General features: G+C 36.6%; 1 protein-coding gene across 1 annotated transcript in view; it reads right to left on the bottom strand.

Annotated features, from left to right (window-relative positions):
• Positions 1 to 27260, bottom strand: part of VPS13B (vacuolar protein sorting 13 homolog B) — a 439495-nt gene that overhangs the window by 385648 nt on the left and 26587 nt on the right. The window contains exons 4-7 of the mRNA XM_065668694.1: positions 10467 to 10587; positions 8040 to 8207; positions 6776 to 6957; positions 4244 to 4418 (exon numbers count right to left, since the gene is read on the bottom strand). Of these exons, the coding sequence (XP_065524766.1) occupies positions 4244 to 4418; positions 6776 to 6957; positions 8040 to 8207; positions 10467 to 10587 (646 nt within the window). The remainder of the gene's footprint in view (positions 1 to 4243; positions 4419 to 6775; positions 6958 to 8039; positions 8208 to 10466; positions 10588 to 27260) is intronic.

Raw genomic sequence — 27260 nt, 5'->3', positions numbered from 1 at the left:
TGAAACTACCCAATAAATAATGATGCCACAACAATTCTGAAGTGCTGGAATAACGCTAATAAAGTACTCCCCATGAAATTACTTGGTGGTGCTAATCAATTACTTTAAAATTCCAATTACTTAAACGATATCCCAACCTCAATAAAATTCAGAGCAGATGTATGAGTTACTTAATGGTGACACACAAAACAAGTGGCAGTGATTTCAAAACACCAGAGCCAGGACAAGAGGTAGGAGATGGATTTTCTATGTTAATGGCAAAGGAGACTAAATAACATGAAATATCACAACGAAAGGGCAAGCACCACTGGGTTGAGGTACAAATCACTAGGCAGTTAATATTAAAGTGATATGTAAGTGCAGGTATCAAATAGGGAGAGGAAGATGTTAGTTATCTGACAATGCTAAACCAAAAGGAGGGTTTTTTATATCTCACATACAAGTTCAAGCAGATCAACTGGAAATACACATTGCTCATCGGAAGCACTGAAAAAACAAAGTTGCTTGCATTCTGCCATCTACATTAAGCCACTTTAAAAATCAACAGCAGAAAAACTCTCTTGATACTTAAGCTCTTACAAGTAAAAACTAAAGGCCAATGTGTGATTCCTGTATTTCAAAGATTTAATCAGATTTTGAGGGGTCTCTACTCAAGAAGTGTTAATGTTTTAATGCGATCTCAGCAACCAGTTACAATCCATTATTATAGATGCCTACAACAAAGTTAGTTACTGTCACACTATCAGACAGCTGCACAACGGATTGACTCCAAAAGCCCCATTACAGAGTGTCTGTCTATGCTGAATCTTTAGTCTGTTGAAATACAAATTGCAAGTATACCTACAGTTCCTTGGAAGGATACCAAAATATATAGGCAAAAAAAAACCCTCCAATAATGGAGGTAGAAAAAGATTATAGGGGTTTACTGTCCAGGTCATTTACCCCACAAAACACAGGAAAACATAAAAAGCTGAAATAATATTATATAGCCTGGTACAAAGATCATCTCATATATGTCCATTTCTAACCCTTATGAGAAGACAGACAGACAGAAAGTGCAGGGATGAGAAAAACACATAGGAAAATGTAACTGCACACATGACCTTTTTTCCTGACATCATTTCAGTCAAACTAGGGGTCATTTTCTCCACTGTTTATGTTTCTCCACTCCCCCATCCAAACTCTTTAACACAGGGTGCAGCTGCTTTTCCTCATCAAGTATTGATAAATAAAGCTATTTCAGTTCTTCCATTTTTGTCCTATTAGAATACAGCAGAATCCATTCCTTCAACAACAACTAATGCTCACCTAGAAGTTCTGGGTGTAACAAATTATTTTTCTCAGTCAACCCAAATCTCATATTCAGCCCAAAGCTAACAGTACAGTAAACTCATTCTCACGACCTGCTTTCTGTTCCATTGGTGTCCAAAAAATTCCTCACACTACTGTTCCAACCACAAAGTTTTCAATAAGGAGCAACTCAGCCCATTAAAAAATGAGTTTCAAAGGATCTATGCAACATTTTATTCTGTTTCCTGTTGTAGAAGTGTTAACTACTCGCATTCAAAGGCCTACTTTACTTTCGCTTAGCTTTTTGAGAATAAAGATCATGATAAGGCCAGTGTGCTTTACAAATATTAGAAAATACCGTAACATTCCTTTGGGATGTTTCCATCCTTTGGGACGGAAAGTTACTGTTATTATTGCCATTTTACACCTGATGAATACACTTCATATGCCGGAATCACATCTGCCATGGATTTGACTTCATGAAAGAAAAAAGAAAAACAAACCCTAAGCTTCTGTAATACAGATTCTTAAGGCAAGTATTCAGAGTAGGTAGCACCAGAAACTCTTAAAACCACTCTCAGAAGCTCAGTAGCTCATCCTGCTCATGATTCCAGCTTCTCTTATCTGTCCCAAGCTTCCTATTCAGCATCTCTTAACATCATCATGCAGATCCATCTCAGCTGTCTGCCCAGCTGCCCTGCATCCCTCCCTCAACAATGCAACTTTTCATTTCTAGTCCACTGTTGTGCACCCAAGTGCTACACTTCTGCTTGAGCTTCTTCTGTTCTTCAGTCATTTCAGACCATTCTTTACTTAACCAGCTCTAGTATTTCAGCCTTAGATCATCAACCTCAACAGCTCTATCCAACCAAATTCCAGCTCTCCCTTACATCCTCGCTTCTTGTCCTCTTTCATGCCAAAACTGTTTACACTTCTAGTTACATTAGCAAATTTTCCACCACAAAGCAAAAGCTTATTCTCAAATCCACAAATGCAACCACTGGTTCTGCCACAGGCTCTTGTCCAAGCTCTTCTCACTTTTCTATCTCTCTGCTCTGAAATAACATCAACTTCCTCCTTTGCATTACCAGGACAGATATCCAGGCCCACAATTCAGGCAGCCCTCTGCCCATCAGAAGCAAAAGCCCTGTCCAGCCCTGAGCAGGAGCATTGTCCAGTGTGCATACAGTATTAAGTGAATTTTCACACCACCTTAAAGCGAGTTTCTACCTGTATTTCTAACCTGTAATTTTATCTGTGTATTTTGAAAGCTTTCAGCTTAAACAGAATGTGAGCAAACTTTTTCAGGTAGTGAAATAAATGTTCATGACACAGTCTACCCTGCTGAAAAATCTCTAGGTCTTGGTATTACATTGGGATATACAAGAATAAGCCAATTGCTGCTAGAATATTCTTAGACATGCATAGGTGACTGATCTTATTATGTCAACAGCAACATAATAAATGTAAGTTCTGTCCAAAAGACAGAACTTCAGTGATAACTGAACCCAGTAAATTCTTTAAACTGGAAGGGTGGGGACTGCTTACTAATAAATACTGGGTCAAACTGCTCAACGAATCCCCAGAACCCTTTCAAAGAGTTATAAGAATATAATCCATGACAGAGGTCTGTACATTATTAAACTGTAAAGAATTTAGGCACAATTCCAGTAGAATTAGTCTTGGATTTCATGAAGCGTTACTCTTGGGAAAAAAAAAAAATTAGCTAAAATAGCTCAGCAGATAACACTTGTCATTTAGGACTGGACTTGATCACTTTTTTCTTTTTTCAGAAAATAGTAGCACATTCTAAGTTTCTTCAGAAAGCTCAAATCCGTGGTTGGAAAATTGGATGACAAAGACACCATGAAGTGCTAAGAAAGTGGGGGTTATTCCTTCTCGGACACAGACATAATATGAAGTCAGAAGAAAAAAGAACGTAAAGTCACAAACTGATGGTATGGGTAACCTGAATAATGTCAGTCTGGCACACCTGCTTAACTGCACTGAACAAGAGGGGGGGGGGAAATAATTAGGTATTTAGAAGTTTTATTTATGTGTATGTATGTATGTCTACACATATATTAAACTCTATGTAGGAAACAAGCATAAATGGTATGAATGCAGAAATTGTATTAGTTTTAGCCTGTATGTGGCAAAACATTTTGCAGGAAAGCCAGAACTGGATTGTTTCTACAGTTCTCTATCTTGGCAACTCAACAATTGTCATCTTGTGTTCTGGAGGAGGCAGTTCTGTCAAATACATATGAGCATATAATTAAGTTCAATGACAACTTTTGAGCACAATGTAGCTGAACAAAAATTGCATAGGAAATTACAGATTTCCTCCTTGGTAGTTACTGTCACTGCAGCCTTAGTCTGACAACTCGTGTGTACATCAATGTGAAGTTACATGATACTATTTCTTTTTTAGATGACTATTTTATTAAAAACTAGGAAGTCACATTCACAGTTGTTCAAAAATGAACCCAAATAAGAATATTAAGTACTTCTAATCGTATGCCTTGGGTAACAAACTCCACATTTCTTGTAAGGCAAATAGTTTCCAGTGCAGAAAGCTATTTGAGCCTTACAGAAAATACAAGAACTATTTACAGGCATCTTATTTGCTCAGCTCCACATAGCAGGAGCATCACTGTTACATGGTAGTGACAGAGAAACCCAAAGCACCCTACTGTGTCACAATTCCTAAAACAGTGGTCTTGGATAACGTTTAACCTTAGTTTAGTCAGGACCATCAGAATACTTTTCAGAATAGAACATAAAAAAATATATTAGAGCACTTCATATTTATCCAGCACAATGAACTGCCTCTAACAAACTACAGATTGCCAAGATATTTTGCAATGACCAGCCTTGCCATTTATACTTGTAAAAAGCAAAGAAATTAATGTTTTTAACATTTATTTTTAAAATGTAAAAGCGTATTTACCTGTGATATTTCCCAACATATCTTTAGTGTGGCTAATCAAATCTTCGCTTTCCCCATCTTTGAAGTTGCCTATTTCTCCATAATAAAGAGCAATCCCAAGTTGCATTATACGTATAAACATAGGAAGCTGCTGATCAGAGATTGAAAGTTTCAAACTTTCAACTAATGTGTGAATCTATAAAATGAAAGAGAATGAAAGCAAATAATAACAAGGCTCTGTCATCATTAAGGCCAACTTTTAAATCACATTCATTCTGTATGCGCATTCTAATGTCTAAAAACAAAATATGCAATACAACACAAGGCAAAGGGCTGCAAACAATAGCTGTCAAAAGCATATGCTCTTTGGGTTGCTGCACAAGCGATCTGCAGGTTGAAATGTCAGATGTAATACATTTTGCACATATATGTATATATAAACGTTTTGCTTGTTTGTTTACAATTGTTGCTGAAGAAATTTCTAAACCATAAGTCACGTGAGAACATCCAATTAAACTTTCATTTTTGTTAGAGTTTCATAAAAGTCTTTGCATGCTAAAAGAAAACTTAAATACACTGGTTTTAATATACAAGGTCCTTCATTTTGATTCTTTCCCCTTTTCTTTCTTCACCTTTAGACCATTATTCTTTGGATCATGATAGACAGATATTAATTCACTTAAGTATTAATCTATCATCATAAATCTAAATGTTTCAATTGAGCACATCTCTGAATATGTTCAGAAACAGTATCTTCTTGAAAAACTGAAGAAAAAAGAAGGTAAGAGAAAGAAGAAACATTAAAAAAAGATTTAAAAGTAAGTAAACTATGTAGAAAATAAAAATACCTAAGAGTTTATGTGGGGAGAGAGGGATAAGCAATAGACAGCTTTGAACCAGCTAAAATATGCCTCAAAAAGAGGCAGGGGCAATAAATGACCACCAACAAAGATAACCAGAAGAGTTTAATACAAATTTAATTAAATTACTACTGCCTGAGAGTATTCTAGTATGTGTTTTTAGTCAGTATCCACTGAAAAATTTAAGTCATAACGAAAAAATAATAATTGTCATTTTTACAACAGTATCATTTTAAACTATAGGGAGGACTGTGTCAGTATTTCCATTAATGTGTGCTGTCAGAGGCTTAAAATTTGACCATAAACCTTTGCTCTGCAAAACTGGCATATAGGACTTAGCCAGGTACAGGTTATGCCTCCAAAATTAACAGAACTATAAGGCTAATTTAAAAATCAGGCTTTTTAATATTAAGATTCGCTGTTGATATGCAGTAATCATACTGTCACCACAGAACATAAAGACCATAACTAGTAAACTATAGACAGTCCTATTTCCTTATTATCACTGGAGTTCATAGATATTCCATAGTTATAAGGCATGTAGTTAAGTCTTCTTATCACTGAATACATAACTTTTTGTTCATAAAACTTTGAATAAGGACATGTCCCATATTATTACCAGTTACCCTGAGCAAAAAGAAAAGAAGTATCCATCATTTTATGACTATTATTATCTGGACAAAGACTCCTATGGCCACTATCATATCCACAAATCTCCAAATTTGCCCAAAGTAATCAGAGGCATACAGCTCTGCAGCACACACAAGAAACAGGGGCATTCTCCAAATTGGACATGATTCCTAATTAGCTCCCAACCTTAAGTTCACAACAGCCTAGGGCTTCCTAAAACATCCTGAGCCAAACTGAGTGACATTTTGACATCATATTCTTGAGAAATGTCCATCAAAAGTTATCTCAAAATTTACTATTTTGCAGTGCATATACCTGAAGCTTACTTTTTATTAAAACAGGAAAAGCCTAGTATACTGTGTCTTAATTTAGAAGAGTTCTCAACTAATTAAATGGGCACTACCAGCATTCATTGAGAAAGGGAGGATGAAGAGAAGGAGGAAGGGAAGACGAATCTTACATGTAAGGCTGCTCTGAGCAGAAAAAGAAAAGTAGGAGGGAAAGGTATTTTAGTCTCTCCACCAACCCAGTGTTTTGCTTCTGTACTGCAAAAAGCAAACGTCACCTCATGTCAGGTGTCCACAAGTAATACAGCACCCCTGCTCACTAGGAACTGAGCTTGGCTTGCTAATCCACTTCACATGGTTCACTTCTTAGCGTTAATACACTGAAGTTTCTTGCTATTTATGAGAGTTTAAGTTACATTTGAAAGAACAACATAAATAAAAAATCCTTTCCATCTCATCGCAGGCACATTGGGCTTTTTTTTTTTTTTTTTTTTTAACAGATTATCTGTAGACAGCTTTTTTTCCCTTACAATTATTATGTTTTCTTTTGTAAAACTTCAGGAAAAATGGAACACAGTAGAGACCATTACTTCCCTCCTTACATGCTGTTTCTGTGCACAGACTAATTGCATTATGCGAACAAAACACAATCACGAAATCACGTTAACAAAACCTACCCATTAGCTTTTCATTTGACTTTAAATCCCAAAGTGTATTTCAAAAAACCCTCAAAACTTCACAAGTAAGCAGCAAAATAAAATATTCTGGATACATACTTTAATAATAGATGGCATTTTGGAGTTGAGGTTATCGTAAGTAAAATGCAGACGAGTCCTGAAGGAACATTTGTACAGCAGAGGTTCTTGGTAAAATTCAATTTTACCACTAGCATTTCTCTTATCAAGACATACTGTGCAGTCAGAAAAGTTGATCATCTTCCTCAGTACCAGATCAGTGGCTTTAAAACAAGTATATAGGTTAAAAAACATATTGCATAAGAAAAATAAGTTAGGCATACATGTTCTTATCTAGCGGAAAGCAATACAAGATGGATGTGTGGTCATTATTTAAATCATGAGCTAAGTACTTGCTTATGTGACTAAAGAGAATAATTTAACTTGTAACAGACTTCTTCAGCTGAATACTTTAGTGAGGACAAATTAGTTACACCCAATTCAAATTTACATCCCTTCACTGTACCTTAGATCTATTTACAAACTAAGAGGACTGCTTCATGTGCAAGCGTAAGACAAATAAATATTATTCTCATTATTCTCCAAGAAAGAATCTTGCAGATTTTCCCCCAAAGTTTTCCTTTGAATGTTTCAAAGCAAACAAAAGTTACTGCAGCAATCATAACATGAAACATGTTTTGTAATTTTGTTGTATTAGATAATTTTAGCCAGAACAAAGAAATGGGTCCAGTGGTCAGGAAACCATTACATAAATTCTCCATTCTAACAGAGATCTTCTCTGTGATCTTACTGTGCCCAAATTCCACCTCTACAAATGTAAGTAAGAACACCTGGACTTAGGTGCAAACACTGGTAATTCAAAGATTGAGATATTCAGACACTGAAGACCAAAACAAAAATCAAAGATGTTGTCATTTGGGGCTTTTTTCCCTGAAAATAGTTTTTCTTGCAGTGGTACGTCATGCTCACTACAGTGCAGCACATTTTACTACCCCTCTAGACAGCCTGCTTACAGAGTTTTAAGATCATCGCAAAGAGTTGTAACGGAATGCCTTAAGATACTCCTGTTCATTCACAAAAATAGAAATAGATTCCCTAAGCACTCACCGCCAGCAACAAGCATAAAATTGAAGGTTGTTTGTGCTTACACATAATAATCAATATCATATAATCAATATAATTATAATTGGCTCTTCAGAATGAAGGACAAGGGAAAAACTGAGAAGAAATTAAAACAGGCAGGAAGTATCTTCTGACAAAGAGCCATTTTTATTTGATTTGCAAATTTCTATATGAATTTGAATGCCTCTACAGTGATACCTAAAACCAAAACACATCCACTCACCAGAAATATCCATAAATGCTCGATCCCAAAACTCATCCACTGTATAGCATTCTGCAGAAGTAATATTCACTGAGAGAACAATATCATCCTCCACATACTTTAATATTAGATTGTTGATCACAATGTTGACATTGTTTACAACACGCCTGATCAAACTCTGAACATAACCTATAAAATGAAACAAATTCTTAGGAGTTATACAGAAGACATGATGCCAAATTCACTTATTATTAAAATCATTTTTTCCAACTTGTACTTTTTTTCAAAATCAAAATTAAAACAAACTAAATATCACTAGCCTTTATTTATCCAAAAATCACAGGACTTAAAACTCTTTAAACATTCAGAGCAGTTAAGTCAATCAGAATCCTGGAAATCTAACAAACTATAGGGAAAAAAGTGTAACTACTAGGAATACACTCTAGAATAAAAAATAAATTTTTGGTGGCAAGAATCAACTTCCAAACTAATTAAGAAAACAGAAAACTATGGACTGTTGTAGACAAAGAATTTTAATGACAGTAACATTTTTACTTGAAAGACATTTAGACATAAGTCTGGAAAAATGAACAGCATTTCCTAGGTTACATTTCAAGTATATGCGTACTACACCTATTTGCCCCCGCACCTAGTTTCTTAGAAGTTAACTAAACATTAATATGCCTAGTACCTTTCTCATTCTAAAAGGTAATATAGCCACATCATGCTCATAAGACCCCTGTGAGACATAACAAAATCAATTTCTGTCAACAACCTGAATAGTAAGCACCTGCACTGAAGCCTGTTGGGAAGAAATCCATTTATACTTTTACATACATAGTGTGATTGGAAAAATGATCTCGTCTGTGAATTCCCAGCATGCAGTAAACACTCAGATTTTACCAACATGGTAAAGAAATTAAATACTACCCATATTCATGTCTTTTATGTATATCGAATGTAACTATGGAGCTAACTCATTTCTGCTGGGAAAAAAAATAAAACTAAATATTTCCATGTTTTAAAATTCATAACATTACTCACATTCTATCTAAAAATACATTCAATACATTCCATAGAGATCTTGTCTGGTAACTATGCTGAAAAAAAAGCCAGTTAATGATACAGTTTTAAATTCAGAGGCTTCAATTGTCTTAAGACTACACCTTTTGGGGAGCCCATAGATAGCACTGACAGAAACAAACTTAAGGAAACAAAACTCAAGAACTGTCACTGAAGGCCATATAATCACCCACTTCTTTGGCAAGGCTTTGACTCATAGGTGAGACCCAAAGAACCAAGCGCCAAGAAACTGCCAGAGTTAAAGTACTGTCCATGGTAGCAAATTGTGGATGCCAAGAGCCCCGCAATTCCAGGCCACCAGAGATTACTGGATCCAAGAGCTTTAAGAGAGCCCCCATATCTGGCTCCTCAAGTACCCACTTCAAAGCAAGATGATGCTCTGCAATACATTATATTCCACACTACAAATTTCAATATTATCTTTTGATTCAAGGCAAAGCATAAACTTTCTCTTAAAAAGTGTTCAAGGCCAGCTTGGACAGGGCTTTAAGCAACCTGGTCCAGTGGAAAGTGTCCCTGACGATGGCAGCGGGGTTGAACTAAATGATCTTTAAGGTCTCTTCCAACCCAAACCATTCTATAATTCTATGAAAAGATACAAAAAAAAAAAAAGCCTAGTACAAAAAACTGTAATGTCTTTAACCCATCTAAAATATATTCCCCTAGAAAGCAAATTGCAATTCATTCCAGTACTCTCAAATTTCATTCTTCTGCACAAAACACCTCATACTCCAAATTTTTGTGCAAACTCACAGACAACAGTAATCAAACATATAGTTCCTTGGAAATATTTACATGATACAAAAATGCCAAAGTTCAACTGAGCCAAATTCCACATCAGGGAGAGGGTTGGGGGGAGGATGGTGGTGAACACTTCTACCAGTAGACACAGGACTTGATAAGAAACATCTCTCAGAATGATTACTCTCATAAAGAGAAAACCTTACCTTTAAACTATTATAAGAATAGTTGTGAAAACAAAATGTCTGAAAACATACAAGAAAAGAACTTAATGTGAACCACTGAGCAGTTAATAAGCAACAGAAAACAGAGTAGTATTAAACAGAAGAACTAAAGCAGCAGAGGGTAAAACCTAACACACTAACCCTACACTTTATTTTTCACTCTAAGATACCATGAACTATAAATTTGCTCTGTAAATTTATTCAACAAAATGGAAGGAAAGATATAAGGATTAACCACATTTTACTGCAATTTGGTTCTATTTGATAATATTCAAGGATTTCACTCAATTTTAGGTCAACAAAGACATCATAGTCTAACTTAGACACTGTGGCCACCTGAATGAAATGTAGGCATTTTCTATCACTCAAATACAGTCCAGCTTCTGAAAATATGGATTACCTGGGGGTAAATCAGGGTCAGGAGAAGCTGACTGCTGAACTCGTCGTGGTTTTACTGCTGATTTCATGCTTTCCGTGGTGCTGCGGTTTGTTGAACTGGAACCACAACTTTCGTGGTCTTCCTGCTAGAGGACAAGAAAGCAGCTGAGTCAACCAAAAGAAAGAGAAGAAAATAAATATGGGGAGAAAAACATGGTGAAGTTGTGGTAAAATAAACTGTTATTTTTTTTCCATCAATTCAGTTCTGTACATGCACCTAACTGCACAATTTATTACAAAACTAGCTAAACAACATAAAAACTTATTTGTAATTAATACTTTCACTTTTATTTTAAAAAATCATTTAATTATTAATTTCAATTGAACACATGTCATCTAGCTGCATTTCTGCTGAAACATTCCTTCAGAGAGACATAGCCCTGCAGACAACCAAAACAAATACAAGAAAACACTGAATTTTATGAGCTCACACAGCTACACATGAAACCACCTCACATGGTTCCAAGATGTCAGTCATGTCCTTCTTCAGCTAATTGAAGCTGATTCACAAAGCAAAATATTTTTGCAGACTTTCAGAATAGCTCCAGAAAAGATACATCAAATGAGGACACCTGCTCAACTTGGGCTTATATATAGCTTATTCACCTGAAGGAATTCAGAAGCAGGAAACATGGCTCAATTAGAGTAGATGATATGAACCTTGCAAGATAAAATTCACAGACACAAGGAAATCTTAATTAGCTGAATTTAGAGTTTTAAACACCTCACTAGTATTCCCATTACATTCCAGAATGACAGTTTAACTACAAGACTCAAGTGCAAGAGAGCCAAAAAAAGTAATGCAAATATTCTTGTATTAGAAAAGCAGGTTAGAAAAGAAGCAAATTACAGTTTTTGGCCCAAGCCAAGCTATTTCTTGCATTGATGCTGTCTGTTGCAGAAAAGGAACAAAATGCTCTCTGGGTCACGGCACTACTAGGATCACACAATGCGCTCACAGAAGAAGGGTTTGGGGAGCAAATGTCAAGTACTGCGGTATGAAACTGTGATATTCTCTAAGTTCTCTAATCACCAAAAAGCAGACAGCTTAAACTGTGCCGAGTTTTTGTACAGGATAGATCATGTGCTTCCCTGCATGCTGCCTGGTATTTATAATACTTCTCATATTTCTCTCAGAGAAAGTACAAAATGGCATCCTCACATTACTTGCTTCTTAATAGTTTTTGCATGAAAAAATAAAATAAGAAAATAAAAAGTTACGTTATATGTAATGATGCATTTTAAATAAAAGTCTACAACTTCAAAAACAATTGAAGACAGTTTCTTTCCTTCCAGTCTGTCTTTAAAAAAACAGAACACAAAGGGTAATTCTCTGATAAAGTTGAAATATTATTTCAGTAAGAAAAAAAGATGAGCAACATAATCTTAGTGGGGCGGGTGGAGGAGAGCAGGGAATAAAGCTGAGTTTATTTGCAGAAACTGCCGAAGATAGACCCTAGATAGCTTCTGAAACAAGGCTGAGTTACCATTTCAGGCATTGGAACCAGCTTCCCAGGGAAGTGGTGGAATCACTGTCACTGGAAGTGTTCAAGAACTGTGTAGATGAGGCCCTTAGTGGCATGGTTTAGTGCTGGACTTAGCAGTCCTGGAGTAATGGGTGATGATCTTAAAAGTCTTTTCTAACTTAGCTGATTCTATGATTCAATGTATATTTTGTAATTAGAAAAGCTCAGTTCCCCTTCTTGTCTCCAGCTTACTGAGAAAACTCAGATCATAGACTTTGAAGCTAAGATGTCTGAAATATCTTTTTAACTATACCTTCTTTCTTGGAAACCAGTTCATATGTAGCATAAACATATTTTTTCAGATGAGTCATGCTGCTATTTATGTTTTGAACTTGCAAAATACCCTCAAGATGTCAGAGTGACCAAACAGCTCAATTAGCACATTTCCTCCTTTCCTGAGCACGCTTATGGATTGCACAGAATGCTGTGGTGGGACTATTTAGTGATTTGATCTGATAGGATCACATTACGCTTGCCTTTTAATATTTATGTTGGCTATGAGGAAAAGGGGGGCAAGAGGATGGGGAAGGCAGTCTATTTTTGAATTGTTAACTGTATCAACTATATTCAAGAGTAAGTTTTCTATCTTTGTACTGACATGACCACACTAAATGAGTCTTCTCATAACTTCATGCAAAATCTATGTGATATTTTAATCATACAGAATATAACTAATGTTTGAAGATGAAATAAAGGTGGTTTAGCCTTTTACCACTTTCAGAGAGTTAACAAAACATACTCACACACTGGGTTTTGAGGAGGTTTGTTTTAATGTAAAGGGGCAGAGAACCCTTAGATTATGTTAATTTTGAAGGTCTCCGATCTTAGCCTATAAGTAAGTTCTATACAATAAGCTTTCTATATTTCCCTGAGCTGCAAGTCTGTTGCAATGGAAAATGGCTGCAACCATTTAGAGAAGTTGAACTTAAAAGCAACCAAAACAAAAAATATACATGTTCCAAGATGGTGCCATAATAAAACACAAAAGTTTATCTCAGAAATCAACCCACATCAAGTAACAGAGCATACCTACATTTAAGAAGAATTCAACCTGACCAAACATTTGAAGTAAGTGTTTTTTAATCTGGGATAACATCCATTCATCTCCTTCTATTACACAATTATCAAAAAGGTTTTAGAGCTGTACAGCTTTTTTTTTTTTTTTTTTTTGCTCGTGAACACACACTAATTTCCACACAGCTACTAATACTTTATAAAACAAATGTTGTACTCTTTTATTACTGGAAGATGATAACAGTGGCCATGACCTTACAGGAACTACATTCCTATGGAGATATATATCCAAAAGCTTTCTGTATCTGCACGCTCCTGCTCAATGTTAACTTTAAGAGCACACTATTAATTTCTCAAACGTGGCTGTCTCATAAGCCCAGAAGTAAAACATGTTCATTAAAGAGATGGGAAAAAGTTCCAAGCAAACTGCCAAAACTAGCATAATTATGAAACTATTTAACACTGGAACCAACTAGAGTCACACACTGTGTCTAGATCACAGTGATGTCATCAGAAACACTCAGCCAAAAGGCACTAAAACTACTGCTCTCCCATAAATCCACCTCACACCAGATGACAAACATTTGAAAGTTAAAGTCAAAATTATACTAGGAGTGGGAAGGGAGTTACATTCTGAAAGTGCTAATAACTATAGTTATAGTATGAGATTTGATAAATGCCTGCTCATTTTAGCAGTAACAAGTGATTCCAAAAAACAGTCATAACATCGGAAAACTAAAAATACTCATGATGTATGCAGAGAGATGGTTTTTAAAGAAAATGTCAGTCATTTACAAAAATATGATACAAGCTAGTGGGAAAAGGTAAGTAAAGCCCAGAAAACTTTAAAAAATTTAACATGAGGTCCTGCCTGTGTTATACAAATATACTTTGGATTAGGACAAACAGAAGTTTGCACAGCCCTGCTCCTTTTTCTCTTTTGGCAAATGCACCAGAGCAGGTACTCAGATGAAATGTTTTGTAGAGCACTATGGTTACTTCTAAAACTATCCAGGTCATAAGTAACATGCTAAAGACACCTAGGCTAGTAAATTCACATGCAAGTTCCTCAAACAATTTTCTACTGCAACATAAAAGTTACTGCCAGATTTAAAGCAAATTACAGCTGACAACACCTGAACACATAATAGATGAGGGTTATTATCATCTTTCCTAACAGGTGGAGCTTATTATCTTTGTTTTTCTGTTTTCCAAATTTAAAATACATACTACTTTTTCTCTTTAAAAAGACACTTTCTCATTTTAAAATACATAAATGTGCAAGGCCTCCCAAACACATCTTATGCATGCTTTATGGGAAAATACTGCTTCCTCTTTGGGATCACTTAGCTATTTATGCAAATACAGTCCTGCTTTTAGCAAATCAAGTTAAAGAAAACAAGTTCTTGGAGAGAAAAAAAAAAGCGTATTACACTAACGTTGCAACAACATTTCTGCTGGTTAGCATAGGTCAAGCATTACTTGCAAACAAGTCATCAACTTTACTACAGTCTCAGTAATTCGCTGCACAATTGTGCTGCAATGAAAACTTTACTAAGAGTTAATAACAAACTGAAATATGGAGACAGAAAATTAATATTATTTTTCTAACAAACAGCAAACTAGCACAACAAAAATGAAACACAGAAAAATCAGTGACCTGAACATGACATCTGTAAGTATTCTGGAAAGTGTTAACAGTCTAATGCACATTAACTTTAAAATTATATACCTATATGTATACTTAAAAATGACAGCATAAAATACAGAAAAGAAGATTTAGCCAAACCAGAGTGTGTTACTACTTTGTAGAATTATTAAGGCATTCTGTATTATATATGGAAATTACACCTTTGAATATCTATTCAAGATAGGCCATTTTCTTTCTTTTGCTGTCACAAAACCCAATTTTGAATCTTTTCGAACTGGCAAACCACACAGAATGAGTGTTCACAGATTAAGCTCTCTCTTTCTCTAAAGCAGACGAGAACATGATGGAAGACCTTTATTTTCCTACTAGATTCTTTTATTTTTTTTTCAGTATTATTTCCCTTAGGAACATGTTAAAAATAAACTCTTAAAATTATGTACCCCACTATGAAAGAGAAATACAAAGGAATGTGGGGAAGAGATGCAGTGGTAGCGCACCTTGATGAGTGGCGGAACCAATAGAGGTAACCTGGTTAAGAATAATGGACAAACTGGAGAAATCAATAAATAATTTAACAAGGTCTTTGCCTGCATTTGCATCTTGTTGCACCTGATCTCAGCTGATGTCAGATTCAGAGAAAAAGAGTATTAGCAGTGGCCACCAAGGCACACCAGAAGACCTACACTAGATCTACCTCTTGGCCTCTTATCATAAGCCATATTTTGTTAATTCTATAGTAGCATAGCACAATGTGCTCTGAAATAGAAGTGAGTTATAAATCCATGTGAAAGCTGTGGCCAGGCTCACATGTGAAAGCAGTGCCACAGCACTCCAGATGAAATCCAAGAAACTTGTAGCAAGTTTGTTGCAGTGATCCTGCAGAATGTCTGCTGTCTGCCTACTGATTTCTGGGTAATAGCATCTCCCTATGATGTTGCTACTGTTTTCATTAGCTGATTATCTGAGGTGTTTGAGAGCAATGTTCCTTTTTTTACAAGGAAGGGAGCTGTCAGTGTCTGAAAACCTATCCTGACAAGGCTATAGAGCAAAACATAAATAAAACAGGCTATTCTCATTAAGAGTTCCTGAGAAATACACTCCAATTTTTCAACACCCAAAACAGAGCAACAAATAAAGACTTCGCAAGTCTTTTTGAGGGAGGTGAGTTGTACCAGTATCTTCTATTTTGGAAAGAAAGTTACATTATGAACTGTTAACTGATCATTTAGTAAAGCTTAATACATTTATTGTGTTGTGGGTTTTTTTAAATTATGAGACGACCTACCATGATGTAAATGCTTTTTTAATAGAAATAAACATCTCAAAATGGCTTTTCTGCAATTTCACCTATGACAAGATTTTTAAAGATTTCACTCTTCCTCATGTTACAGGAAATCTGCCCAGAGCTTTGGTCTGGGGTGATATTGTAGGGATATCTTACTTCTGTAACATTATTCTGCCCTTGTTTAATACCCAGCACAGGGGAGTCCTGGTCTTCGACTAGAGCTCTCAAAGCTACAAAGAAGAAACAACAGAGTAAGAAATACTACGGTAGCAAGTGGCAGCTATAATAAAGATTTGGCATTACTGCAGAAGGAAAGGTGGAAGGGATGAAAATAGGAAAAGCAGTTCCCAAACATTTGTTCCACAAAACTCCCTGTGCACAGAATTCTCTCACTCAATAATTTTCAAACCAGGGTGGCCTGAATGGAAAAGATTCAGGAAGAGAGACAGCAAAAAGACTAACGCTAGGTGAGCTCCTTCACCAAAACTGCTGATGTGGGACATCCTTCATACAGGATGGATGTGGGCTAAAAATGGTTCTTCTCAGGAAAATACTGCAAAAGTAGTGACCTACAGTATTTTTATTGTCTTTTCCAACTTGTGCTCAGAAACCATCAAATCTAATAAAATTAAGAGCATTAAAAGAACTGCTATTTATTAAAATAAATCTTGAAAACTAATCTGAAGAAAAAAGAATACATAATTCAAGTTGAAACAGTTTACTGCCATACACAAAAACTCCAGAACAGTTTTGACTGTTCTGCTGTCATCCAGCCTAACACACAAATCAGGGATTGTTACAGGACCATGACACCCACAGACAGATCCATACACTGAACTGGTCAACACCACTTTTTTCTTACACCACTGCATTTCTTCTGTGTACAGTAATGGTATTTAAGACAGTCTACATTTTTTTGTGTGCTATTCTGGAAGACCCTGCACTGAAAACTGAACATACTCTCATGCTTGTTACAGGTCCCTTGAAATATTAAATAGCTGAGCACCATCTCACTAGCACTTATCAAGTATGTTGCCCTGTGCACTGCAGGACGATGGAAACAACCACGGTGAGCACGGCTCAATCACCTCACCAATTCATTAAACAACATCTGGGAACCATTAGCAAAAACTTGGCATATCCAGGTCACTCTTCTTGCAATCTGTTCCACCTGCTAGAAGGCTAGCAGTAGTCCCCAGCCCTGTCTCATCTGGCACCAGACACTTCACCATCACTTTCCTTTGTGGTGGCAGGTTACTAAGGGTACTTGTTTCCCCCTACTGTCCTAGTGGGTAGCAGCTCCATTTCACACTTTCTTCAGGGGGTACTTTACCCCAACACATTTCCTACTGCAATTTATTAGAAAGCCAGATTCCACATGCAAGAATTCCCTCCACCAAGCACCTGCCAAGGATGTAGTAATAGTTTTTATTACAACATAACATTGCCACCCACTTCCTTCAGAGGAAGGTAGAATACTATCCAGACCAAGTTTTCCCCTAATCCCAAACACTGTTGAGCAACATACCTATAGCAGGACCCAGCAAACTGATTAATACCGAGCTCTCAAACTTCTAACATCACAACAAACTGTGACACATGACAGGGAAAGACCAGGCAAAAGTCTGTGCCTCAGAAGAACTTATTATCCATGAGAGATCTTTTCATTGCTGGGCATCATTCCGGCAGCGTGTGCCTTCAGCAGCTACTGGGGCTTGAAAGAGAGGAAAGGAAGCAATGAACTGGCAATTGATTATACATGTCAATGTCAGAAGGATTAGTATACCTTCTAGGGTCTCCTCAGCTGCCAGTAATTTTGACAAATTTATCGGTTATTATCCTTAAAGCAAATAGCTCTCCATCAAAATTGTTTTAAACTAGTCAATAGGTTCAAAACTCACTGGAGCAGTGCAAAAAAAGAGGAAAACAAGACTGAATGACAGACGAAAAAAAGAAAAAAATCATTCTGGTTTCCTTAAGATACCAAACTTCAAACCCAGTGCAGCTGAAAAGTACTGGGGTCGCATTTTAGCCTATCAGTCCTTTCCTCCTCAGTTACTGTTTGAGATGTGTCCAAGCCAAATTCGAGCTTATGGCCATTTTCCTTATACCAATCAGTGAACTCTTCACAAGTTGGGAATGGTATTTTTCAAGATATTTTTTTCCAGTACAGGAAGGTTCAAGCAAGAAGAGATTTCGCAACAGCAATACTCAAACTCTCTACAGTTTTCACTGCATTCTACAAATTCAAAAGCATTGGGAATTTCATTAAAGAAAAAGTAAGATCTCAACAAACAGTAAAATCTACAGCAGGAGACTGAAACATCATCATGACACTAGCAAAAATATATTTCCTCTTTTTAAGAACTATTCTTCACAAAATTAGTGCCATGTTAGGACAAAATTTCATTTCCTGACTTATTTCCAATAGTTATTCTCATGCAGTATACTTTTTGAGCATTATATGCACATACATGTATGCAAATATATGAACAATATTCAAATAGCTTTAACAAAATCCATTGGGTGAGGATAATGATAAATTTTAGAGACCTCCATACACCTGGCTGAAACATCATTTGTCCGAATCTAGATTTCCAACTTTTCAAATTCTAAACACAGAAGCCAAGTTAGCAAAGGATTTCACTATTTAGTTGTCTCAAGCAAAACTTCCATAAAAGCAAGATCACGATTTTATCAAAATGTTTGTCTTTAAACTTCCAATAATACATTAATAGCCCTACTGGAACTGTAACAACTCAGAATAAAAATAAAATACTAAATTTTAAGTTAACTTCCAACACCAATATGGGGAAGAATACATTTTCACTAAATGTAATTTATCAATTACATCTTATCTAAATAATGTTAAAAATGGACTAAACTACAAAGCTGGACAAGTGTGGCTGCAAAAGCTTCCTGGTTAATCAATGTAAAAAAAGTACATGCAGGTACAACTTACACAAAACACATACATCAAGGAGTTTTTACTTATAATCAGTCATTTCTTCTGCAACTGTCAGTCTGTGATGTGTACACCATTTCCAGGAATTTATTGCTCTTTATAATATACTGCTTTTTAAATAAGGAAGCTTTTGAAACATTACCTTAAACCTAAACAAGCAATAATTTATCTTCTAAAACAGCAATCTATCACACACAACTACCAGAATGCTATACATTAAGAGAAGTGTAGCTGTCAACACTACATTACAACTGTTGCAAAGTTTTATAAAATACCTCTGAAATTATAACGTTACATAATTTTTTTAGTCACACTGGTGAGTTTAAAATACAGTGTGCCTCCTTGCAGGCACTAGGGACTTTTTACCAGCATCCAACAATAATTATTCTTTCTAGTGATCACCATGTGCATGCCACTTCCTTTCTTACAAAGATTTTGACATACAAAATTCCTCAAATGAACATACCCTCCTTGGTACAAGCTGATCAGAAAGAATCTTTTTTTTTTCTTTTTTTTTTTTTTTTGCTTTACATAGAATTCAGAGCAAATCCCCTTCTTCCAAATATGTGCCAATCACATGGAAAATATTATTTTCTTTTTCATCCCTGGTCTAATTTGCAATTAAAGAGTAAGTACAGGTTTAAAACAAGGGAGGAAAGTGTCAGCAAGAAATGAAGCTGAGTGCCCAAGGGAACAAAACATAAGGAGCTGGGGACACAAGACTGTGACTGTGCTCAGCTGTGCACTTCAGCCACATGCAGAAGTAAGAGATTAAAAATTGGACAACAGGGTGGAGATATAAGATTCAAAAGAACTTGGGGAAAAAATATGTATGTGGGAAGTTAAAAGCCTGGAAACATCCTCTAATCTCATGCATTGCCAAGCAGAAACACTCAGCAAGAATTTTGTGTCAAAGAAGAAGATCATATATCCTGTTTCAAATCAAAACATGGAACATCATCTGTAACAAAACTACTGAATAACACAGCCTAAGGAATATATTTAAAGCTAAATTCACAAAAATATTGTTACATCTATAATTTATCAGGTTTTTATATATTAATTTACATTAAGAAATCCGTTTTATAAATTTAAGGTTGCCATGAGTAATCGCAGCTAACACATCATTAAGTCATGAACTCACTCAGGTTTCTCTAATGTTTATCTTTTTACCTGGTAGAGATTTGCTGGGATAGTGGATAGTTTTAGCTTCTTCGAAAACTAACTTAAAGCATACTACCCATAATACTTTAAAGTCATTTAAATGCACCTACATTCACACCAAATGAAGAGGGTTTTCCTTGACCTTTGCTTTTTACCTGCAGTCCTGAAGAGCAGTTGCAGCGGACAATTCAATTACTTAGAAGGCACTTCATAAAAAAAAGGCTTGATGTGAATTCTACATAATACCAATACCTTCAGGACTAGGATTTGGTATTACATAAATCAAGCCTGTATTATCCACTCATGGCAACCTCCCAGGGATCAGTGTTTAGCACCCTCCCATGGCACAGACCATAGTCCGTCTACTCGTGGAACCACCATACACAGACAGATACCCTTCACTTATTCTCTCCAGGCTGGTCTCACTACTGTCTTTCCTTTCCCTTCAAACAGCCTGTGGACCAAATATTCACCCCACATCTCCTAGTGTATGTTAAGTTATATCACACATGTGCCTACAAAGTTGGTCACTGCAACTATCACGTCTGAATGAGTCCTACATACCATTATAATGAATAAATAACATTTTAAAAATGTGGTTTTTCAACATATAGCATTGACACACATTGTTGAAGTGTTCCAGAAATACAAAGTTCTAAAACACATCAGTTTGAGCAACACTTTTTCCTGAAATCTTGAATAAGCGTTGTCAGCTGGTTCAAGAGGTGCTCTTTCTCAAGATTTACTTTTCGGGAGAAACTCAAGTTTGTAATTCATCACACAGAGGTTAAGTATTTGGTTTATACTTGATGAGAAAAAACACATCTAGCTTTCATATTGCTAACAGGCTGGCAGATCATTATTTCCAAACTTCCTGGTCAAAAAGCTGGGATGCGAAGAACCACACACTCCCACTTCATACTGAACAAACACCAAAGCACAGATTGCTGCAACAGACATTTTATATCTATGTGAGCCTCAAAATCAGTTTTTCTATAGTGTAATATACAAGGTTCAAGTAGGCAATACACTACATATTATGAAAGATACCACAGGACATGACTGAATTAGTGCATCATACTGATACGAGTTTCAATATAGAATAGTTATCATAGAATAGTTAGGGTTGGAAAAGACCTCAAGATCATCTAGTTCCAACCCCCCTGCCACAGGCAGGGACACCTCACGCTAAACCATGTCACCCAAGGCTCTGTCCAACCTAGCCTTGAACACTGCCAGGGATGGAGCATTCACAACCTCCCTGGGCAACCCATTCCAGTGCCTCACCACCCTAACAGGAAAGAATTTCCTCCTTATATCCAATCTAAACTTCCCCTGTTTAAGTTTTAACCTGTTACCCCTTGTCCTGTCACTACAGTCCCTGACAAAGAGTCTCTCCCCAGCATCCCTATAGGCCCCCTTCAGGTACTGGAAGGCTGCTATGAGGTCTCCACACAGCCTTCTCTTCTCCAGGCTGAACAGCCCCAACTTCCTCAGCCTGTCTTCATACAGGAGGTGCTCCAGTCCCCTGATCATCTTCGTGGCCCTCCTCTGGACTTGTTCCAGCAGTTCCATGTCCTTTTTATGTTGAGGACACCAGAACTGCACACAATACTCCAGGTGAGGTCTCACAAGAGCACAATAGTCACACTATGATAACTAAATATTCATCTTTTAAAATAGACTAAACAGTGTTTCCTATATTGTGACTTTCAGGTTTTAGAAATATGATCTGGCAGTTAGAACTTCATCCTAATGCTGCTGCCTTTGTGGAAGCACAAAGGTGCACTTAATGTAAGTGAACAGCCTTTTTCCATCAGTCTTTTTTAACCTGCCCCACACTCTACAAGCATTAGGATGAACAATAGAGTTTAAATAGAAAAAACAATGTAAGAAATCATTTAAAATAGAATTAAAAAGTTACTGTTTCAATGTAATGGTTAAAAAAAAATCAAGAGATGCAATACTGGAGATAGCTTACCTGTGGGTTTTAGTAGCTCTTGAAAAAATAAAACAGTAACAATACAGAGTAAGAACAAAGAACACCTATATTATGTGAAGCCAAAACTTCATGCCAAATTACAATACAGAATATGGAAAAGTTATCAATTGTATATATACTTTTATGATTTTCATAAAAACTCCAGATAACAAAAATAGTACTAGTCACAGTGCTATCATCTACAAGTCCTTATAAATTTTTACATCACAAGTATCAATGATAAACTTATCTCCAAATTTATATTATTAATACTTCTAAACATACAGATGCAGCTTTCAACTAAAAAAATTAACCTGTCACATATAAGATCACAAAAAACAAGGAAACTTCCACCTTTGCTCTTTTGTACCTGGAGTATAATCACATTGGTTGCAGTCTTGCTTGTCACAGACTGTCTGCTCCTATGTGCAGATAGGTTATATTACAGTCTTTTAACTACTTTTCAAGAAAGATTACTTCATTAAAGTATTGTGTAGCGTATAAAAACATTAATATACACACGGCATACGTGGGTATACTTATGGCTAAACTGACAGGTATTTACATATCATCTGTATATCTATACACATACTATATATATTTATAAACTTCAAACAAAAGTGTCAGATTTCTAATAACATTGTCTATTCAGACATTATTTTTACAACTACTTCCACAAACAAAAGGGTCCAGTACATATCTGCATGGACAAAACTCGCACCATGCAGCTTTTCCCCTAGATTTTGTCTGCAAAATAAATTTTAGAGAAAAAACACAGATGGCCCAAATACAGCACATTTTCCACAAGTAATCTGTGTTCCTGTACTCAGCTTAGCAAAACACTGTGTGAAAATGTTTCCTGTGACAAGTATCACGTAAGTGATATTCATCTGTGGTATTCACAATGTGATATTTTACTAGAAAAATATCCTTGCATTTAATAAAAAACTTTGCATGTGGTATGTGTTGTAGGCCAGGGAAAGTATTTTTTGTCTATTACTTTTGTAACAAACATCCGCAACTTTCCGTAACTACCCTTGTAAATTAAAGATCTTGGCCTGGTTTGTTTTTTCCCCCACTCAGGTTTACACTTCAATGCGAAACATTTCCTTGTCTGATCAGGTTTTTTAAATGCATAGAGATTATAGACTTTTTAAGACTATAAAACAACCGTGCTAAAAATATATAATGAAAACCATATTTATTTATTTATTGCATAAGATTATGCTTGGTTTAGGAAACCAAGCCGAGGCTTAGATTTGTCTTGTAAAATGCAAGCCACTCTCACCACTACACCACTTAGGTCAATCATAACAAGATTTGGAATATTACATTTTTCTAGTATCAGATGGAAAAATTTTTAAGCTCCAAACATAACAAAAACTAAATGTCTCAAAGCCTAACAGGCTTGACATGAGATAGCAGAAGACTGAACACATTTCTCTTGTTTCTGCATGATGGGGCCAACTGGGATTTGTTCTAGAATAAAAGCTTTGTGCTCTAATTAGGTGCTAAAGATAAGTAAATATACCAAGACATTAGCTTTTCACTTTCAGAGCGCTTTGATTAATGTAAATCTCTGATTAAATCATATTTGTTGTCTCTCATTGGGATGTTTAATTAAGGCGCACAGCACTGATTTTCAAGGGGCTGCATTTATAGATAGTGACAGCTTTGATAATTTACAATTCCCAAAAGCAGGAAAGCACTTCAAGGCTGCTGAGGATTCACACATAGAAAAGACTGGAAATTACCAAGTTTCATGGTACTGCGCTTTCTTACTCTTTCCTAATCAATTCTGATTTACAGCTGCAGAAAGCAACCAAGTAACTCCTCCCAGTAGCTTTGTGTTCTTATCACAAAAAGGACAAATGACCAAACGCAACAGAAACATTTCTCTAATGCAGAACACCCGACATGTTTAATTTTTTTGAACAAGATTAAATCCCCACACAAAAAAATTTTTTTTAAACAATTCTAACTTCAACTTCAGAAGTCTTCAAAAGCACCAGAAACTGAGGGCCTCCAAAAGGAATTTTTGCTGACTGCTGCATCAGTGGCATGAAGGATAGAAAACTGCAGGAATGAGAGAGCAAGCGCTGAAAAGTAGCAAGGAGTTTCAGTTGAATCAAACACATAAAACCAGAGCTGTTTTTCCAGTCTGAAAACTGGGCATGTTCCACACAGTGCTGAGGAAACAAATGCAGAAATACACGGTGCACATCACATCCTAGAGGACTCAAGGAGCACCAACATACTCAGCACCTCTTTCCTGGTCCCATCCCCTTTAATTTCCCCATCATTGTTCTTAGGTAAAAGCTACACTTGGTTTAATACACTCCATTATGCTTATGTCCATCCACCTGTATTCATTAACCAAAAGATGACATAGCTCATTTTGCCAAATATCTCATGAAGAATGTACATGCCAGCCACAGACCTCTAGTCAAGTCCTTACCCACCTTTCTACTGTTAAAACGATCAAATTACAGTGTCCCAACCTCTGTAACAAATTCTTCCTAACGTCACAAAGGAAAAAGGAGAAAATGCTCTTTACTTCTGCCTTCCACCCTAGAGTATCATGTTGTTCCCCTTCTGCACTTGCCAATAGGACAGAGCATGCATCTGGGAGAGTATCAATGCTGTGGCAGTACGTACATCAGAGAGAATCATTAAATCAAACTGAAGTTTTCTCTTGTACTTCCAAGTGTGCAGTAACAAGGCCAGGGATGTTCAATTTCCTGGGCTGCTATCCCTGCAAATATCCTGATCATGTTTTAAAAACAATCCTTCATACCCAAGACAAACTTTCAGGCAACAAATTAATTTTTTGGGTGCCATATGTTAGCCCAAAGAAGAAACATGGTTTATGGTAGCCCTAAAGATGAGGGAAAATAAGTTCAATTTATAGACACCTTCTTATAAGAAAATCAGATTAGATGGTCAAAAGGCTCCTGTTGATCTTAAAAGCCTATTCATCCAGGATGGTAGGAAGCCTCTTCAATAACCGCTTAACACCAATATTGATTACCAAATAGTGCCAAAAAGGATGACTAGTAGATTATCAGAAATGGAGGTGGATAGTATGACAAAGATGAAAAGAGACAAAGGAAAGAAGAAAGCAGAGTGGTAGAAACAAAACAAAACAAAACAAAATGTACTCCTTTAAAATAGTATCTTTAATATAGAAGAAATACAATCTTCACCAAAAAGTGTGAGTCATAGCATGGTCAGGCACCTGGCTTAATCCAAGGGGGAGGAGGATTAAGGGAGTGGAACATCTCCCTTATGAGGAGAGGCTGAGGGAGCTGGGTCTCTTTAGCTTGCAAAAGAGGAGACTGAGGGGTGACCTCATCAATGTTTACAAATATGTAAAGGGTAGGTGTCAGGATGATGGAGCTAGGCTTTTTACAGTGATATCCAGTGATAGGACAAGGGGCAATGGGTGTAAACTGGAGCATAGGAAGTTCCACGTTAACATCAGGAAGAACTTCTTTACTGTAAGAGTGACAGAGCACTGGAACAGGTTGCCCAGGGGGGTTGTGGAGTCTCCTACACTGGAGATATTCAAGGCCCGCCTGGACAAGTTCCTGTGTGATGTACTGTAGGTTACCCTGCTCTTGTGGGGGGGTTGGACTAGATGATCTTTTGAGGTCCCTTCCAACCCTTGGGATTCTGTGATTCTGTGAGGAGACCCAACTAGTAGGCATTGGTCTAGCTCTCTTTCACTGGTATCTCTTTTGCTGTGTAAACCTCCATTGCACAACTGTCTCTCTAAAAGATTTTAAAAGGACTAAAATTTTCTAAATGGCTTATATGTAAGGCCTGTAAGTTCACCAAAACGGTTTGGAAGAAGTTATGAAAATGGGTTTCTGAACAACAGCCAAACCAACTAGCATGAGAAAATTCCTGTAAGCATCTCACAGCAATACTTCAGTCAACTACAACATACTAAGTTGAACTACACACAGAGTGGTAAATCTTAGTTCCAGCATTATTAAATGGAAAAAGAAACCTCACTCACATTTGACAGTAAATTTTAATTTGGCATCTGAACGTAAAAGTATGTCCAATAATTTATTTTGATCATACAGAGACAATTACATACACAGCTATTACTAGTTGTATATTAAATACTGCAAGACCTATGAAAGTTATTGGAAACAGGTTTTTCACCATACTAATGTACAGTTGTTTAGATGAGTACCTTTTAAAACATCTGACTATCCCACAGCACAGTGTTCAGAAACTGGGTGCCACGATGCACCTCAGATACATCCTTTTATTCTTGATACAAAACCAGACCATGTAAGACAATCTATTTAGAATGGAGATTCAGTGTTCAAGCATTTCCAATAAGCAATAAAAGGCATGTTTGTTAACCCTCCATACCTAGCAAGGTTGTATTTTTTTACTTCCCCACCACCACCTTCTGAAGGAAGGAGCTAGGTTTCTCAGATGGAAGGAGCCCAAGTTTCCAAGTTACTCTGCCCCAGTATTACACTTCAAGTAGAGTCCGGGACATTCTCCAACTCAGAGTGGGGAGGTAGGAGGCAGCCAGCAACAGGGGAAGACTCAATTCATTAAGCCTTTTGCTGAAGTCTACGCAGGTGGATTATTGTAGCTATACTACAAAATACCACCATGACTGTATAACAGCACCTTGTTATGAGCTATTCAGTAAAACACTTTATTGAATAAGAGTACAGCAAAACCAGCTGTAGCAAACTATGCCCTCCAGAGAATCGTGAAACTACCTGCTACTCACATGGTATTTTGTGCAGATGCCACTCATACATAGGAAATTAAAATGGCTAAATACGTTTGAACTAATCTTTGGGCAACAAAACTATTGGTTTCGGAACTGCATTAATCAAGAGCAACACAGGAAACACACTGAGTAAAACTACTGAACTAACTACATGTGAGCTTTGACAACTGGGGAACCTGCTGGGCCACACACACAGTGAGGGAAGGGCTGTGGACAGCAATGGATGAGATGCCAACCTTTGGAGTCAGGGGCTTTGCCGACTTCTCACGTACAAGGGCAGTGAAGCAGCAACACTGCCATCCCCAACCTGATCTCCTGCAGCACCTTAAACACTACACCCTGTAGCAACAAGAAGCCTTTTGCACAACCTACAGCGCCAGTGCTTGGCCCAGACAAAAA

The sequence above is a fragment of the Lathamus discolor genome, chromosome 2, assembly GCF_037157495.1.
Source record: "Lathamus discolor isolate bLatDis1 chromosome 2, bLatDis1.hap1, whole genome shotgun sequence".
Classification (NCBI taxonomy): domain Eukaryota; kingdom Metazoa; phylum Chordata; class Aves; order Psittaciformes; family Psittacidae; genus Lathamus; species Lathamus discolor.
Note: the sequence above shows the minus strand (reverse complement) of the source record. Positions and strands in the feature narration are given on the sequence as shown.